Source organism: Mustela nivalis (assembly GCF_964662115.1).
Source record: "Mustela nivalis genome assembly, chromosome: 9".
Taxonomy (NCBI): domain Eukaryota; kingdom Metazoa; phylum Chordata; class Mammalia; order Carnivora; family Mustelidae; genus Mustela; species Mustela nivalis.
The window spans coordinates 116,552,236-116,570,846 of record NC_139028.1 but is presented as its reverse complement, the minus strand read 5'-3'; the positions used below and the strand labels follow the sequence as shown (position 1 = coordinate 116,570,846).

The 18,611-nt window shown below is 63.6% G+C and overlaps 1 protein-coding gene across 1 annotated transcript; it reads left to right on the top strand.

Moving 5' to 3' along the window:
- Positions 1 to 9,476: 9,476 nt before the first annotated feature.
- On the top strand, positions 9,477 to 16,533 carry FGF3 (fibroblast growth factor 3; the record flags this gene model as incomplete). The annotated part of the gene is made up of 3 exons (XM_082682569.1): positions 9,477 to 9,696; positions 11,647 to 11,750; positions 16,038 to 16,533. The coding sequence occupies 3 exons, from the start codon at positions 9,477 to 9,479 to the stop codon at positions 16,404 to 16,406; spliced, it is 693 nt and encodes a 230-aa protein (XP_082538695.1). The 3' UTR covers positions 16,407 to 16,533.
- Between the last annotated feature and the right edge of the window lie 2,078 nt (positions 16,534 to 18,611).

Here is an 18,611-nt window from a genome sequence, read left to right as displayed (position 1 = left end):
AAGGGGTAATGAAAACTGAGGGACTTGGAGGGTCGGAGGGACCCTGGTGTTCCTAAGCAGTTATGGGAGGGTCCAAGGCTAGTGGTTTGGCGGCGGCTCTCCTTCCTGGCCAGAAGGTCTGGGTGTGTCACCCTCCTGCTCCTTGGTCCTTGACTTTGCTGGCTGTTCCCGCCCCCCACCCCCCGCCACCAGGATTGTCCAAGCTTGTGGCCCCACTCATGGCCTGGAGCGAAGCAGGAATTCGAAATGTCCCTGGGTGAATGTTAATTAAAAACTGATCAGCCTACAGTTTGATCTCACGGATGGTCTAAGAGAGCAATTTCCGCAGCTGGTGGATGTCAGATTGGCCTGGGGGACTCGCTGCCGACGTGCGGACGCACGCAGCGAAGCCAGGGGTCCTTATGGTGAAGATAGTGACATCTCAGGGCTCCGACCCAGTGCTTCTGGGGGAGGCTGCCGGGTCGCAACCTGGGGCCAGGGGACTTTGGCCCTCTGGTGGGTTTGACTTTGAGTGAGGGCAAGAGCTGGGACCAGAGCTGAAGCAGGCACCGTGCCCAGGCTGGGGGGGCAGAAGAGCTGGGGAAGGCTCTGGGCTCTGTGGGTGGGACAGGGCGGCCCCCATGGTGGCACCCCACGGCGGGGAGGGGGAGGGTCACAAGGAGGCGTTCGTAGTCCAGTTCTCCTCAGAGGTGATGTGGCCGCAGAGCGGGCGGCCCAGTGTGGGGGGTTGGTTGCGGGGACTGGGAGGAGGTGTCCAACAGGGCGGGAGAGGGAGGGAGGGAACGTGGAGGGGACTCTTGCCCGGGACCCGCCCCTGGCAATCCTCCCAGCAGCCTCACGAGGGCGTTGCTGCGGCCATTTCAGAACTGGGGAAGGTTCCATTGCTACCAGCTCCTGGGTTTGGGAAGCACAGATACGGGGGCTCCTGTGGTTGGGGGCAGGGGGCAGAGGAGGGGGCTCCCTGTGTCCCAGCGAGTAACCTTGGCTCTTGGCTCCAGCTCACAGCACGAGGGGTCTCTTCCTGTCCCCACAGGGCTGACCGAGGCCCCTGTGCCCTGAGGCCAGGCTGGTCTGGCGTGGGCAGCACCTGAGAGCCTCCCTCGCGGTCTCTGAGCACCGTTCCCAGAGCCGGGCTTAGACGTGGCCCGAATGCCTATTGTCTTCATACCGCGTGGGGACTGGGGCCCTGCCCCCTGCCCCCTGCTACAGGTGGGTGGCTAGCAGGCCCTAAGATGGGGGGCATCGGAAAGGGGGCTCTTTCTTGTTTTCAAAACTGTTTGGCCTCTCGCGAAAGACCGCCTAGTGCGTGGTCCGTCTGTGTGACGTTTTGGGAACAGACGGATTCATGTGCGCGCTAAGTGCCTGCGGACTTGCTGGGGCTAGGGAGGGCATTTAGGAGAAGGGAGGGGACTGCGGATGGCTGTCGCGTTTCTCAGGGATCTTCAAACGCCCCGCCGTTGGTGGTGATGACTGTGCAAGCCTGAATTTGCGCGAACCCACCGAGCCTCGCGCCGCAGCTGGCTGCGCCGCTGGTACGTGGGCTCCGTCTCAGTAGCGAGGCTGTAGGAACAAGCCGGTCTGCATATTGTCCTTACAGAGAGCACCCCGATGCCAGCCAGAGGCAAAGCCCCCCACCTGCCCCGGCAAGGCAGGTGACCCAGCAGGCTGTCCCATGGACCCAGCAAGGCACCCGATGGAGCAGCAGGGACCTGGGTCTCTCTTAGTCACCGGGCAAGGTGACAAGCTCGTCTCCGTGTCTGTCACAGAAAGACCGCATCGAGAAGCTGGCCAGTGGCCATCCAGCGTAGCCGAGAACATCACGGCTTCACAGATGAGGCTGTTGCCCCCTGTCGCGAGCTCTGTTTTGGGGTCTCTGTGCTCCTCGAACCCCAGCTTCATAGCAGGGAGCACTGGCAGGAGGCCTGAGCCTTTGGGCAGGACTCCGTCCTCGTCCAAGGGTAACTGGGCCCAAAGCCCACACCCCACGCCATGGCCTGGCAACCCAGTGAAAGCACCGCGCGGCCCCACAGGTCAGGGAAGAGGCATGGGGGTCGGGGGCGGGCAATGGCCGATCTGCGGGACGGCCGGGGACCAGGCAGCTCTTTCCTAGTCCTGGCCAAAGGCAGGGAGCTCTGGGGGCGCAGCCCAGCCCCCCACCCACACCCCAAAGGAGTCCCGGCCCTGGGAACAAGTACCACGTGTGGACAAAAGGTCAGGGGCGTTTGACTTGGATTCTGATGCCGCTTTTCACCCAGAGCTAGAGCGCCCAAGTGCCGGCTAAGAACATTCCGGATTGAGGGCCCTCAGCCCCAGGGAACGTCTCCTTTGTGAAGGCCAGCCGGCCACCCGTAATGAAAATGTCATTGTGGCTCGGAGACATTCTTTAGGTCTGTGTGCATGTCCCTGGGAGAGACGCACGGCACCTCGAATCACCCTGTAAGGAGAGCCGGGCCCGGAGCGGCCCAGCCTTCCGCCAGCCTAATGACCGCCCCGCGAGTTCAGCCCATTGTCCCATAATCTGCTGCTAAAAGGATTTCAAATCTGAGAGAGAACAAGGCTGAGGCCAATTAGCTACATTGTGCGGGCTTCCGACCGGCAGTGGCCGCGTCCGCGTGGGCCCCAAGTTCTCCTCTCAAGTCAAGTGGAGGCTTTGCGTAAGCCCGTCTGTGCATCCACCCATCCGTCTGTCCGTCCCGGGTTGGAGCGATTTCATCCCGCAGTGCCAGTGTTTTGTGGGTAAGGTTGGGGGGGGGGGTCTAGGGCCCGGTGTCCCCGAGGAGCCCTGCCAGGCCTCCGCCCTAGTTCCTGGCCTCTGATGCTGAGGGGGGAGCTGAAGGCTTGGGGTGTTCTGAGGTGTCCACCCCAGCAATCTGCAAGGGGGTGCTTGGTCCTCCCGATTTTTTGCTCACAGGACTGACTCGATGCATGGGAAGGAACGGGGACCTTGACAGCCAGGCAGTCAAGGTCTGACCCCAGCCCCGGGGGCCACACTCCATGGACACGCTCTTGCCTCCTGGGTCCCCCCCATCTCCTGTCCTCGGTCTCTGCTGCTGTTAGTCCTGACCCTCGGGGTGCCTCGGCCCCCGCCCCCTGCAGGGCAGCCCCGCACTCCGACTCCTTCAACAGGTAAGTGGCAGATGGGAGTGGCCTCCCCAGGCCCTGGTTTCCCTTACTGGCCACGTCGGGGTGTGGGGTGGCGCGGTTTATTGTTTCCGGTTTGATATCCTTCCCTGTGGATGGCATTGCGGGGGACATCCTTGGCCATATTTCTTTAGGGACTTTGTGGGATCCCTAGAGCAAGGAGACACTGTTGCAGAGTGGTCTGGTGTGTGTGTCCCCGTCCTGCTCCGTGCAGCGGCCCCGACGGCCTTCCCCGTGAGGCGGACTCCTTCGGGTCAACAGGCCCCTTCGGCCCCACGATACCCTCTGGTGAATCGTCCTTAGGCTGGGGTTTCCTCGTCTGCAGTTTTTCAGGAGTTCTGCCAATCGAACATTCCAGAAATCCCCCTCCACGCCTCCTCCAGCGGGGACCCCGCCCCCTGCCAGGCAGCAGGATGGTGCGTGATACTGTTCTGCCTCCCCGTGACCCAGCATTAGCAGGGTCCACGCGAGACCTCCTTTCCGCCTCGGTGCCACTCTGACGACCCCCAGCGTCGGGCGGAGGGGGCTGGGCTTTCGTTCATTCATTTACTCGTTCGTCTTTCTTCGTGGGCGCGGCAGTGAGGCACTGAGAAGCGCGAGCCAGCCCGGCCTCCTGCGGCCCTCGCAGCCGGGTGGGTGAGACGGGCCCGCAGCTGCCCTTCCATGAGGCAGGGACCCGAGAGGAGGGGAGACGCTCGGCCTGGCCGGAGTGAGGGGCAGCAGGGGAGGGGCGCGGGGAAGACCTCTCCAAGGAGGGTCTCTCTCAGCGGGATCGCCAAGTACAAAAGAATCGAAACCAGTCAGAGATGAGGGCAGAGCAATGGGGAAGTCGTCAGAGCCCCCGAGGAGGGGCATCGCCGTGGCTCTGGGGAACTGGGTGACCCTGCCGGTGACCGCTGAGGCCAAGGGTCAGAGAAGGAGCAGGAGAGACGAGCAGCGGCTAGACTGCGGCATGTCAGGGTGCCTGGTAGCTGGTGGCCATGGGGACGGGAGGCTCTCCTGCTCGGCTGAAGAGGGCAGAGGGGGGTGAAGAGGGGGCACCGGCTCAGCCTCCAAGTTGGGAAATGAGAAACGCTTCTCGTTCACAAAATGCGTGCCAGGCCAGCTCCTGCCTGACCTTGCTCCGCTCCGTCTATGCCCATCTGGCACCCGCCCAGGTCAGCAGCCACGAAATCAAGGGGGCACCAAGGGCAGCCCCATCTTAGGGTCCCGACTTTGATTTGTGGAGTCGGTGGTGCTGGACCTGGCTCAGAGTGAGAAGGGAAGCTGCATTGCTCAGAAATTGCCCATGCCCACGGGGCTGTGGTCTGCAGACCTACCCTGGACGGCACCTGCTAGAGAGGGCTGGAGGCCCTCAGACTTCCTCGGGAGAGGCTGAGAGCAGCTAGGAGTCCCCACAGGTTCGTGGGCATGGCCAGTCCCGGGAACACAGGTCCCTTGAGGACCCACAGTCCGGGGGCCGGGTCAGCCCCTGCTCCAGGAGATCACCTCTGGGACACTCGTCCGGCGCCCAGCTCCTCCGGCCTCTCTCAGCCGGGAGGAGTAAGGCAGAGGCTGCAGGTCACAGACCCAGCCCCACGCCACCCCACCCCATCGGCAGGCCCGGGCACACCTTCTTGTTAGCATTGTTTATGGGCTGAATCATGTCCCCCAGATTCCTACGTTGAGTTGTGACGCCCAGCCACTCAGACGGACTGTATTTGGAGACAAGGTCTTTCGGTAAGTGATTAAATACAGCACGCGCGCGATCGATGCGCTTTCTCCTCCTCACGATTTCTTGCCTCCAGCTCGCTGTACCGGCGGCGTGTACAGAACATGACTCATGTCCCGCACAAACTCTCTGTCCAGGGACTGCCCGTGTTATCGGCAAGGCTTCTGGTCAACTGTAGGCTGTTGGTAGTTTAATATTGGAGTCAAAGTTCTGCTTGGATTTTCAAAGGCCCGGGGCGGTCGGCCCTCGGAACCCCGAATTGTTCAAAGCTCAACGGTGTGCGCAGTGGGGGTTCCTGTCCCTCCTCTCGCAAACCAGGAGGCCGGGGCACACAGAGGTCGTAGACACGGGCCAGCATCTCTGGAGGCCGTGCTCAGGGTCAGACCGGCTGCCCCATGCCCGGAGGGGTGTACGGCCCGGGGTGGCCTTTGCTGGCCTGGCGGAGGACCCGAGCTGTACCCGAGCTATACGCCCGCGGGAATGCCTCTTCCTCCTTGCAGGCGGGAGTTTCACGACCGGGAGGGAGGTCCAAAGCCCGTCACTGATGAAGGGGATGGCCAGACAAAGGTGGGGGGGCCACAGGAGGGAGCATCCCTCGGCCCTAAAAAGGAGCAAGGTCCCCACACGCACTGCACGTGGACGAATGTGGGTGCACACGGGTGCGTCTCGAAGCATCCTGAGAAACGCACGTGGGCAGACCCAAGAGGTCTATTTAGATGAAAGGTCTCCAGCAGGGAAACCCGGGGAGACGGACGCCCAGCTCCGTGCACGAGCTAAGAGCCCCTGAGCTGTCCTTTAAATGGGTGAATTGCAGGGTTTTGAGTTATATCTCAATAGAGCTCTTTAATGTTAAAAAAATAGAAATAAATAGGATTTTCAAAAGACTCGGCTTGGGTGGTAACGCTAAGCCTCCAGCCTGCAAAACCCCCTTCTGGGTCTCTCGTTTGCCTCCTTGGGGTCCCGCGGTGCCCAGGGGGTGCTCCTGGCCTGTGACGCCATTTGGAAGCTGGGCCCAGCCTGAAGTTTGTGCGAGCACGTGGGGCAGGGGGCGTCCTGTGCCCATACGTGGCCCAGGCAGTGTTCAAGCCCCCTGGGGCGCCAGGAACCCCACAACCCCTCCAGCCCGGGATTCCCGGGACATTTGGGGATTTGTGCCCCCCAACCGAGTGGGTTCCTGCCTGGCGATGGAACCCAGCCCTGCCCTTTAGAGAGAGGAGGGCAACCCGCGGCTCTTCCCGGAGTCGACCAGGCAGAGAACGGCGCTGGCTGGGGGCAGACGTTCACCTTCAAGTCTCCCCACATTGGCCACCCCCTGGTTTCCAACTTAGCCAGAAGCAAAAGGGGGAGACTGAGAGCAAAGATGCCTCCACCCTCCCATCCCCGCTCAGGCCCTGGACGCTGCAGCCTGCCGGGGGGATGGGAGGTCACAGCCTCTCCCCCTGGGCTCCCAGCTGCGTGATATCCCCGAGAGAGGCTGAGCGGGACCACCTGCGGGCTTCCAGGGCCCACAGGCTCCAGTGGCCTCACTCGGGCCAGGTCCCTCCCCCACTGCCCTCGGGGAGCCTCATTAGAGTGAGGTCAGGGCCTGCCACCAGTACCACCGCTGATAGCTGCCCCCACTGGCAGACGGGGACCATGTCAGAGGACTATGTTCTGGACCTGGGGTGGGGTCCCAGGGGGTGACCCAGATACCGGGGAGGGCTGGGAGGTGATATGGGGGAGGAGTGCCCCCAGAGCAGAGGTCTCAGGGACTGGGGGCTGGCGGCGAGGCGGGGGCTGGGACCAGGCCCGGGGGTGTCCATGCTGGGTCTGGAAGAGACCAATTAGTCAAACGGCAGCAGCGACCATTTGGAAGCAATTAACAGGGTCGCTATTACCACACACCCCCCCCACACACACCTGGTCCGGTATTGGAGGGGGAGGGGCGGAGGTCGCCCCCCTGAGGGTCATGCTGCCGTCCCAGCACAGCCCAGCCCACCCCTGCACGACTGCGTGCATGTGACTTCCTGCCCTGCCAGGAAGACACCACGAAGCCAAGCACCCCCTCCCTCTGCCCGGCCTGGGGGGGGTCTCAGGGCCTCGTACCCCAGCAGTGTCCAGCCAGGCCCAGGCCCGAGGTGGGGGTCCCGGGGGGCTTCCTGGGCCAGGAAACACTGCAGGCAGGAAGGAACCTCTTCCCCTGAAGAGGTTGGGAGAGCAAAAGCTAGAGCCTGGAGGGAGAGAGGCTGCGAGCCGTGGACCGGGGTGCAGGCACTAGCAGAAGCTGCTGCAGGGGGAGAAGACACGGTGGGTTTCAGACCAGCTGCCTCGGGCTCCAGGGTGGACGCCAACGCCAGGGCCCAGAGACGAGGAGAAGACCCTGCCCAGGGAGCTCAGTTGCTTTGGAGGAGGCACACTGACAAAAATGCGTGTTGTCACCCAGGTTCTCTGGGCGGGACCTCGGGCCGTGGGCTCCTGCTGTCCCAGCATGATGAACGATCCTTCTGGATTCACCCTCAAAGCCATCACGGTCTGCACGCGAAACTATGGTCCCCTCCTGCGGGGACGTGCTCTGTGCCGATCCGGAGGGCAGGGACCTCGGTGGCGCTAATTCTACTGAGTTACACTACATTGGAGGCATCTCATGCACAAGAAGCCAGCATCGCCGAGGGGCAGCACTACACGGCCAAGGTCATGTGGCTAGGAAGTGGCTGAGCCATCCACTCATTCAGAGACTACGTACTGAAGACTACGGTGTGTACTCCCAGGCCAGGTCTGGGGGTGGAACCCCAGTGAGTAAGTTCCCATCTTGGCTCTGTCCTTGGGGGCTGCCTGGAGGCTGTCCTCTGTCCTCTGTCACGCAGGGACCTTCATTCAGAGTCTGGGTCTCTAACCATCAGTGGCCTGGTCTTTAGACTGTTGGTGGACTCTGACTGGACAGTTGCTGGCCTAGAGCCACGCCCTCAGGGATGGAGGCAATGGGTGACGTCCGGTGCCCTCCCCCGCCCCGGGGTCCCTGGGGCACTGAGCGTGCTGAGGTGAGCTCACCGAGGACGTGCTGCTCTATTGTGTTGGACTAGGGTGTAAGCAATGTCCCAATGGGGTGTGTTAGTTCCTGCAGCTCGGAGGGGTCCCCCGGTCCCCTGCACACCTACTCCTCTCCCGGGAAGGACCAAGGTCCCAAATCCTGATGCCTGTAGATAGAATGAGGGATCCCAGCCCAACCAGCTCATCCCAGGCTTGGAGCCAAGGCTGTGGCATAGACCCCTGGCCCCCATGGGTGAGCACCTTTGCTGGAGTTGAGCCTGCGTACCTCTATGTGACCAGCCTCGGGTTGGGGGTGTGGGGAGCAAGAGAACGGACGGCGCTTGGGGCTTTCCCCGACACTATACCCACAACCCTTCTTTACTGCGGTCCCTAGGGGATAGGGCCGCCACCCCCTCCAGGGGCCACCCAGGGGCGTCTACACCACTGCGGCGACCCGAGGGGAATATCCGCCCCCTTCGGCCACTTCTCCCCTCTTTCCTCTCCCTTCTCTGTGGTCACCGGACCCCTGGGCTTTTCTCAGATCATTCCGGGGCTCTCTCGTCTCTGTTTCTTGGTCTGTCCCTCCCTTTCCTGCTCGCTCTCTCCTGTTCTTTCTCCCTGTCTTTCGAGCCAGTGTCTCTCGCTGTCTCGGGCTGTCTGTCTCTGCGCCCCTTTCTGGCTCTCCCGCACCCCTCCCACTTCCCCCAGCCCCCTCTCTGGCCGGGCTGCCGGGACAGGACCCTCCGAGGCCCGCCCGACGTGCACCAGCCTCGCCCTGCCGGATCTGCCGGGTCGCGGTGCGCCTCCCGGCCCGGTCCGCCACCCCTGGCTCCAGCAGGGAGCCCCGGGCACAGACCCAACCCCGGGGTCCCCCACGCGCGCCCGCGCCCCGGGCCCCCCCCTCCGCCGCCCTCCGCGGCCCCCTTCATTATGCACCGCCTTTAATGGGCGTTTGTCAGCGCGACTTCCCCGCAAGTCGCTTTCGCGGACATCAGTCATCGGCGGCGTTCCCATTGTGCCGGGGGATTGATGGGGGGCGGGAGGGGGTGACAGGGCCTGGGGCGGCCGCCTCGAGGCCTCGGTCTATAATTTTCGGAGGCATAATTGGCCTGGGGGGAGGGGGCGGGGGAGGGGCGGGAAGGGACCTTTCAGAGCCGGGAGGGCGCGCGGGGGCGCAGGGCGCGCGGCGGAGCGGAGCCGCGGCTCGACGGCGCTGCGCCGGGGCAGAGTGTGCGCGGGCGGCGCCCGGCCCGAACCCCGCGCCCCGCGGGGCTCCCCGCCCCTCCCGCGCCCCCGCCTGGGGACCACGTCGGCCTTTTGTTGCCGAACCGTCTTTTCTTTCAGCGCTTTGCGCAGCAACGGAAATTTCACCCGATCCTGGGTGAAAATTAAAGGAGGTGCCTCTCTCTCCCTCCTCTCTCCCCCCCTTCCTTCTCCCCCCACCCCCGCTCCCTGCCGCCCCTCCCCTCCCCTCCCCCACTTGCCGCGGAGCGGGAGTCGGCACCGCCTGGCGCGGGAGCGGGCTCGGAGCGCCTCGCCCGGGCCGCGCCGCCGCCCCTTCCATGGGCGCCGCGCTCGCCTGCAGCCGCCGCCGCCGCGGGGCGGGCGCGATGCCACGATGGGCCTGATCTGGCTCCTGCTGCTCAGCCTGCTGGAGCCCGGCTGGCCCGCCGCGGGTCCCGGGGCGCGACTGCGGCGCGATGCGGGCGGCCGCGGCGGCGTCTACGAGCACCTCGGCGGAGCGCCCCGGCGCCGCAAACTGTACTGCGCCACCAAGTACCACCTCCAGCTGCACCCGAGCGGCCGCGTCAACGGCAGCCTGGAGAACAGCGCCTACAGTGAGTGCCGGGCCCCGCGGCGCGGCGGCCGGCTCCCTGGGGAGGAGCGCCCGGGACGGGAGGGCGGGCCGGAGGGCGCCCGCCGGGGTCCCGGCCGTCCCGTCGCGTCGGGGAGAGCAGCGCGAGGGGCGCTGGGGGTCTCCAGTCCGAGGGGACGAGCGGTCGGCAGCCCCGGGGCTCCCCGCTCGGCTGGACTCGGGGCCCTGACAAGTTCAAGCCCTTTGAGTTTCTCGGACAAGAGGCGCTAGACGAGGCATTTATTATCTTCTTTATTAATTTGACGACTTCTTCGGCCGACCCCGGGGCGCCTCCGCGCTCCTTGATCGCTGCCGCCCAGGTGGCCGCCGGAGCCGCCGCCTCCACCTGGAGGACTGTGGCAGGGACAGAGCGGGGGTCCTGGGCCGCGGCCGCCGAGGGTGGAGAGCCACCCCCCGCCCCAGGCCAAACAGCAGCCCTCGCGCCTCCGCCCTGGGCCTCAGAGCAAAAGGCAGGGTGGGCGCGCCCCTTGGTGGGGGGGGGGGTATACCGGTTAGGCCTGGGTGGGGGACACAGGTATGCTCCCGCCGCCCGGAACGGTGCTGGTGGGGTTCCGCGGGCTCCAGGGTTGGGCTCCTCCCTCCGCGGGGACCCTGGCTGGAGCTCAGCCTTCCTGAGAGGAGCGCGAAGCAAGGGGACCGAAGCAGCTCGGCTTCGTGGGCAGCAGGAGGTCGGAGCTCCAGTGCGGCAGCGTGGGAGCGTGGCCAGGGCCAGGTCCGGGGTCCCTCTGCGGCACCCCGCGGGTCGGAAGCGGTGCGGTGGACTGAAGGCGGTGGCGGGAAACCGCGGCTTCCTCTAGGAAAGCCACAGCTCTGGGGAGGACGTCGTGGGAGGAAGCCTCTGGATACATGCGTTGGGGACAAGCTGTGTCGCGGCTGTCCCCCTGTGCAGGATGGGGCTGCCGGAGCTCACACCCTCCTCTCAGAGCCACACCTGGTGCTCTCCATATCCAGTCTCCCCCACGGAGTTACAGAACATGGAAATTCTCAGGGTATCCCAGGCAGGCAGCCTGGAGGCGGAGGAGGGCGCAATCCGCAGCCGCCCCTGCAGGGTATCCAGAGGCGCGCTTCCCAGTGCCTGGGTGGGGGCCTCGGAATCCGCCCAGCCTGCCTCCAGGGGGATCTCAGGTGGCGATCACTGCCATGCAGAAGCCAAGGCTGCACCCAGAAAGCCCCCTCCCCCTCCCCCAAGAAGGCCTTGCAGAGGCTCCAGTGCCCCTTGGAGCCCCTCTGGGGAGACAGTGGCCCCCCTCAGGCTTTTGTTGGAGGACGGCTGGTGAAAAAGCACTGCTGTGTCCAGAAGGAAGGTTAGGGGAGGTTGAAACTTCCTTAAACGCAGTGAGGAGTGGGAGAGCCCGGAGCGGCTTCCTTCTGGGAGCTGCAGTGTCTCATCCCACTTCCTGCTCAGCTCCGGCAGCCCGCCTGGACCCTGCCCTGGACAGTTATCTCCTGCCCAAGTCCATTGCCAGTGAGTTTGGGTGGCCCAGTGCTCTGCACTGCGTGGACTGTGTCATCCGCCGGCTCCATCCAGGGCCGCAGCCTCGCCCGGAGAGCTCCCGCACGGCTGTGTGCAGCCCAGGCTCGCATTCCAGCTCACACACGTCCCTGTGGTCTTGGGAAAGTCACCCAGCCTCAGCTCCCTCGTCTGTCAGATCACGAAACTGGCTCTCGAGGCGGCCGACAGGCTCCAATAAGCTTCACCTCCTGCAAGGCGTTAGCCCCTGGCAGTCAGGCGTAGAAGCATTGGTTGTATTAGTTCCCTCCCCTGTTTGAATTCTCCTCGGAGAAGCCTTCCCCTGAGCTTCCCAAGTGTCCTCCCCCGACCCCCGGCCCCCGAGCGGCCTGGGGGCTCAGCTTTCCGCCCTGAGCTGTGTGGAAGGCACGGGAAGTGATGGGCTTTCACAACTCTTCCCAGGTATCCTGGAGATGACGGCGGTGGAGGTGGGCGTCGTGGCCATCAAGGGGCTCTTCTCCGGGCGGTACCTGGCCATGAACAAGAGGGGGCGGCTCTACGCCTCGGTGAGTCCGCTCTCTCCTGTGGGCACGCGTGCATGGGACAGCCATCTCCCTTGGACCTCTCCTCAGGGGACAGAGGGGACGTGGACAGTATAATGCTTTGACCCAGCAGCAGCATGGGGACCTGCAGGACCAACCACCTGGGACCAGGGTCTCAGGCCCTGGGTGTTGACACCCAGTGTCGTTCCAGCGGCTTCTCTTGGAGGCCAGTGCGGTTGGCTGGGAGCATGGCCCACGGGGAGGACCCCACTAGGGGTGAGACTCGTGTTATGTTCCCCAGTGCTGTCGCTGACAGCAAGGCAGAGATTGTCCCCCCACAAATTTCCACTGGTGTAAATGGACCCGGCGAGCCTTGGAGCACAGCGCGACTGTGTGTTGGGCAAAACTTTTCTGTGGGCTCAGCAGAGTGCTCTGGAGGGAGACGAGAGGGAAGCAGGACACAGCACAGCCGGTTCTCCCCAGGATGGAAAGGGAGAACTCTTCCTTCTTAGGCCCCAACATAGAGGAAGGGACACAGGACTCGTGTCCCAGGCACACAGATTTGGAACCCAATCTGTATACCGCCAGGGGCCCCCCCAACAGAAGAAGGGTCCCGTGACTCTAGGCATTGACCATGTCCTTCTCCCCAACGGCAGGGGTGGGGATGCCTGGAGTAAAATGCGTGTAAGCAGGAAATTTGCTGCCCCCAACTAGTCATTACGTGCAATTCGGCTGATACCTCCTCGGGCAATGAGAGGTTTTCCATCCACAAGGAACCTAGACAGCACAGCCGGAGACCATCTCCCGGCAGCCCCTTTCTCTCCATTCAGCCTGTGTGCAGGGGACACACGCCAGCCTCTCCCTGCCCGTCTGGAAGTTGGGCCAAGTGTGATCGGGCAAGAGTTGCAGGAAAACACTCCTTTCCGCTCCTTATTTTATCACAGAGTTTGTTTTTCTATTTTGCTAAAGGAAATGCAAAAATCAGAACGAACCCATTGGTTTTCTCTGACCTGGGGGCCGCTTAATAGAACCCAGAGACCCTCCGGTGCCCAGCTTCTCCTGCACGTGCTCCCGGAGTCTGCCAACACTGATTGCGGCTTATAAAGACAAGCCCTCAGGCCAGGGCTGGTCTGACTTTTTCTTTCTTTCTTTCTTTTTTTTTTTTTTAAGATTTTATTTATTTATTTGACAGAGAGAAATCACAGGTAAGCAGAGAGGCAGGCAGAGAGAGGAGGAAGCAGCCTCTCACGGAGCAGAGAGCCCAATGCGGGGCTCGATCCCAGGACCCCGGGATCGAAAGCAGAGGCTTTAACCCACTGAGCCACCCAGCACCCAGGTGCCCCTGGTCTGACTTTTTCTCGAGGCAGACTGTGGCTTTCCAAAAGCCTCCATCCTGGACCCCTGATGCCTAGTGAGCAGAATGGACTTCTGATCCTGAAATGGCCTTAGACTACCTACAGACAAACCCCTGTCCCTTATGGAGAGGGGCCCCGGGAGGAGTTCTGCTCTTGGCAGTGAAGGGGCAGGTCTTGCTGATGCCGGAGGCCCCCCGTCCACATGGCGGAAGTTCACAGATTGGGCAGGGAGGGCTGAATCAGGAGGAGAAGTGTAAGGACTTTGACACCTCTTCTGGGGTGTGGGGTGCGGGGTGCAGGGCGGCCCAGGGCTTTGGGGTACAGGACAAAGCATGACCTGGGGGATCCCCGTGGGTCGGAGTCTACCTGTGGCTGCTGTCACTAGCCCTAACTACGCTGGCCTGCCTGCCTCCTTCCTTCCTTCCGTCCGGCCGTCCGTCCGGCCGGCCGGCCGGCAATCATTCCTTCATTCACCAGTGCCGTCGGCATCTCCCATATGTCGCACTCTCTGCTAGGCGTACGTTTTGGGATCTTACTCGGAAGTGAATCCACTATTGTTGTGGCCTCCAGGAGCTCCCCATCCCCCATACGTTGGCCCCCAGGTGACTTGGCCCCCAGGGGAGTTGCCAGGCCGCCTTCTGCACCTACCTTCCACTATCATTCCCACCGCAGCCTCTGGAACCTCGCTGGGTTCCCGGAGCAGGCCGTGCCGGTCACCCTTCCTTGCCTTGCCCAGACCAAACGCCCCCATCAGAAGGGTCCGGCTCTCCCTAATGACTCCTAAATGTCCCCTTGTTGGGCAGTTGCCTCTCAGCTTCCTCACACCTTCGCCGCACCGCGCTGCCCGCAGCCAGCCGCCTTCCCTCCCTCCCTGCACACCCCCTGCCCGGTCCCCGGGGTTCAGAGCCAGCTGCGGGGGCGGTCTTGCTAGTCTCCTGCACCCCGTCCCCGGCCGGCTTCTCTGGAGCGGCTCCAAGTGCGGCAGAGCCTGAGAAGGCAGCGTGGGCTTCCCGAGGCTGAGGTCGGGCAGAGGCAGGCGGACTTTCAGCAGGTGGCACAAGCAGAGGGTCCGTGGCGGGGGACGGCTGGGGGCGGCCCTGTGGGGCACAGCGTCTGGGGTGGGGCAGCTGGGCCCGGAGAAGCACTGGGAACTGTGGCCACTGCGAGTCTCCGCTGGGATCCCCTGGCCTGTGACCCTGGTTCTGAGCTGACACCTTCCTCCTGGTCATCTGGACTCTAAGAGCCCCTCCAAAGTGCAAGATCTGTGTCCCCCAAGGTCAAGGACTCCCCTATGCAGGGCCTGCATGCCTCACTCTTACAGGCTCGCAAGACCGGATCCCTTCCGTTGTCCCACAACGTGAAAGCCCGCTCTCTGGCATCCTGGTTCCTGGGCCTCAGCCACAGGACAGAAGGGCCTGGGACAAGAGCCTGCACTGTCCCTGACTTCCGCACGGCTGAGCGTGGGGACCAGATGCTAATGTAGCCGCCTGGCCTGGGGATCTGTCCTGAGCCCGCCTGCTCACCCCCAATGGCCCTTGGACCCACGCCATGTACAAGGCCTTGAGCACAGACGGAGCAGCCCCGTAGCTCTCTGGGATTTGGGGTCCCCCCGACCCCATGCCCTGTCTTCGTCAGCAGCACCTGTGCCATGACCCGGGGCATTCTGGGCATCCCCCGAGGGCTGGGACAGCAGACGGGGCTGAGGTTCCAGGGAGAGGCAGCCCCTTCTTCCAGCTGAATGGGAGCCCCCCCACCCCTTCCTCTGCCCTTACGTGTCGTCGGGGAAAGAGAGGTGTGCGGTGCTCGACCATCACGTGCCCTATGGCCCTGCTAGGCCACATGCTGTCCCGTCTGTGGGTCCGGCCCCGACCAACCTGGGTGCCCCTGAGAATGGGCCCGGGGCCCTTTGGGCCACCTGCACTCAGTAGCGACACCCCCTTTTCCCTCTGCAGATGGAGACCATGAGGGTCTCAGGCTCCTTCTGCCCATTATCCCCTGGCCTCTAGCCCTGCCCCCTGGCGCCGGGTGAGGAGGGAAGCCCTGGGGGCACTTGTCTTGTGCACCTGCCTACAGCTCAGACCCAAGCCTGACCTGGGCTGGTGTAAGTCAGACTCACCACCCCTGATCTGGGGGCGCCCCACCAGGTGGTCCAGGGGACATTGGTACAAAGCCTGTTAAGAGTCTATACCTCTCTCCCTTTGGATGCCTGTCTCTGAGAAGGCAGAGACCCGGGCCCAGCCCATGCTTCCCAGTCTGTCCCAGATGCACACAAGAGTGCCCGTTCACCTCCCCGGGCGGCCGTCTCCTCTAGCCCCACTGTGTGGGGCGCCCGCACGCCTGAGCCACCCTGACAACAGCAGTGTCTGTGCCCCCAGCTTCCGGCGGGGCTCCTGGCTTCGGCTCCAGGTGCGTGGGGTGAGGACCGTGGGGGGCCAAGACGGCCCCTCTCCAAGATCAAGGCCCAGAGCCGGGACTTAAACTCCAGTGCCGTGGAGAAGCCAGGCTCACGAGAACCCCGCCATATCCCAGTGCTCATTTCTCTTTCTCGCGTACAGATTCCGAAAGCAGCCTGGGACACCGTCTGTGTCCAGATGTCCTGCTGACCTCCCCGCCTCCAGCAGAGATGCAGGGCAGGCCCCGTCTCTGCTCTGCTTGCGACAGCCACCCCTCCTTGTCCCGGGACGCCCCCACCCCCAGTCCGTGCCCAGGGAAGGGGCACAGGGCTCTCCCCGGGGTCTCAGGAAGGCTTGGCAGAGCAGCTGAAGCCTTGAGCTGAACCCTGAGGGCCCAGTTCACCAGACTGCGAGGGAGGATGGTGCAGCCGAGGCACGGGCGTCCGGCAGGGGGCAGGCGGGGAGGGAGGCCTGGCGACAGGACCGTTGGTCCCCAAGACCCCAGCCCCCAGCCTCCGCGGGGGGCCTCCCCAGCGGCTGACCGAGGCCTTTCGCCCCCGCAGGAGAGCTACAACGCCGAGTGTGAGTTCGTGGAGCGGATCCACGAACTCGGCTACAACACGTACGCCTCGCGGCTCTACCGCTCGGCACCCGGCGGCCCCGGGGCGCAGCGCCAGCCCGGCGCCGAGAGACTGTGGTATGTGTCCGTGAACGGCAAGGGCCGGCCCCGCAGGGGCTTCAAGACGCGCCGCACCCAGAAGTCCTCCTTGTTCCTGCCCCGCGTGCTGGACCACAAGGACCACGAAATGGTGCGGCTGCTACAGAGCGGGGCCGGGCTCCGCGGCGGGCGGCCCGGATCCCCCGGCAAAGGTCCCCGGCCCCGGCGGCAGCGACGGCGGCAGAGGAAGTGGAGCCGGCGAGGCGGCGCGTAGATCACCAGGCCCGGCACAGAGAAGGCCGTCCAGGCTCCCGGCAGCAGGTGCAGAGCGACCGTGGGCCCCGCTGGCCCGGCAGCTTCCCAGGACAGCTCCCCCCTTCCCTGTCCCTCCCCTGCTTCTGCCCGGCTGGTGTTCCGAGGCCCAGCCCTCCCCAATTCTCTCAAACGGGGTCAGATCAGAAAGCAGCCGGGCCTCCGAGGGAGGGCTGCTTCCCGTCCACACCCCTGTGGGCTTCCGCTGGCCGGGCGCCCCCCTCGCCCACGGGGAAAACCGACGGGCGCGAGGGGCTTCCAACCGCCCGGGGAGCCTCCCTGCAGCTCTGCTGTCGGACGTGTGGGCGTTTGTGTAACCGAAACATTAAAGTATTTTATTCTACTTTGTTATTTAATAGATTACAACACAGCCCGGGGAGACACTTGGCGTTTTTACTTGAAACATATTTGCCCGTGATGGGAGCAGCGTCTGTGCCAAGTCACTGTGTTCAGATGTAAGACTGTGTTCTGAGGAATCGAGCTAAAGATGCATTTTAATCCCCGGCTTGGAAAGTGGCTATTTTTTTTTTAAACCAATAGACGGTTAGCGTGCATCGAAAGAAGAGGCTGATGCGTGTGTGTGTGTGTGTGTGTGAGTGAGTGTGTGTGCACGTGAGTGTGCGTGTGCGTGAGCTTGAATGTGTGTGCGTGTGTGTGTGTGCGTGTGTGCGCACACGCCTGTTCCGGCTAGACTGTACGTATGTGTGTGTGCACACGTCGGGGGGGAACAGCTAGAGAGAGAGACGCGGGAGGGAGAAGAGAAACTGGTTCACTCTGCTGAGAACTTCGAAAACCTCCCTCCGCCGTGCAGCGGTGTGCTGGTCCGCGGACGGTCCCGAGCATCTGTGTCACACGCCAGGTAAGACTCTCCCCGAACTCTTTGATCCTCGAACTTGCCGCCAAAGCCTTGAGGCTTACCATCTTCGCCTAAGAAAGCGAACCTGGAGGCTTGGGGAGGAGACGTGACCTGGCCGGGTCCAGAGACAGCGGGTGGCCAAGCTCCGTCTTGGACCGGGTGCCTTCCCTGCCCCCCGCCCCTGTGACACCTGCTCCCCCAACAGTGGTGGTAGGTGGGGTCCCCTGAGTGAGCGCTGCGGAGCATGGGCAGTGGCTCACTTTTCTTGGACTTCACAGCTGTGCAGGGGAGGGGTGCCGGGGGGGACGAAGCTGGTTCCACTCTGGCTCCTGTGTCGCCGGTGACATCGGAACGAAGTTGCAGTGCGCGGCGGGATCCCACCCACCCAGCCTTCACTGTGACTATTGACGGATGCTCCCTAGGGGAAAAGGGAACTCTCTGGTGCCAGGGGTTAATATTTAAAACCAGTTGGAGCGGAGAATGTGCTTTCTGCCACTGGCAGGCTGTGCTCGGGTCCGTCCTGATGGGTCGGCGGCCCAAGCTGCTTCCCCTCGGGCCTGGCTTAGGAGGGAGCTGCGCATTGCATTGCATCTGCTAAGGTCCACCTCCGTTAGTTAGGGGGACTTACTCGGGACCTCAGAAGGTGGCCTTATTTGGAAATGGGGTCATTGCAGATGTACTCAAGTAGAGAAGAGGTCCCACTGGGGCAGGGTGGCCCCCGATCCCTTAGGACTGTGTCCTTGGGAGATGGAGAAATTTGGAGACAGACTTGAACACGGGGCGTCACCCCGTGAACTTGGAAGCAGAGAGAGGGCGATAGCTTCGCAAGCTGCCGAGAACGGCGAGGATCGCTGGCAAACCAGCCGCAGCCAGCATGAGGGCGGGCATAGACTGGCCCTCCCAGCCTCCGCTCGAGGGAGCCCCAAGTCGTGGACTTGCAGCCTCCAGGACCCGGAGACAGTGAATCCCTCTTCTTTAAGCTGCCCGGGCTGTGGGACTCGGTTACAGCTACCTCGTATGGAGGATAGGCGTCTTCGATGCCTGGCAACTTGGGTGGGCCCCCAAACGAGCGGGACCCTACTGCTGTCAGTTGACAAGGAAGGGGTAGACCTCCAGACCCAAGGCCTCGGCCCCCCTGGCAAGGGCTCAGGGGGGCAGCAGCTGCGAGGGGGTCCACCACCGGGCTGATGCCAGGCCCATCGAACCAGGCCTTAGGGGGTCCTGGAGTGCTAAGGTTGGGGCCGCAGAGGGTTTCAAAGGGAGACCTCCACATGCACCCCCATCCCTTTCTCCCTTTCAACCCCAGACCCT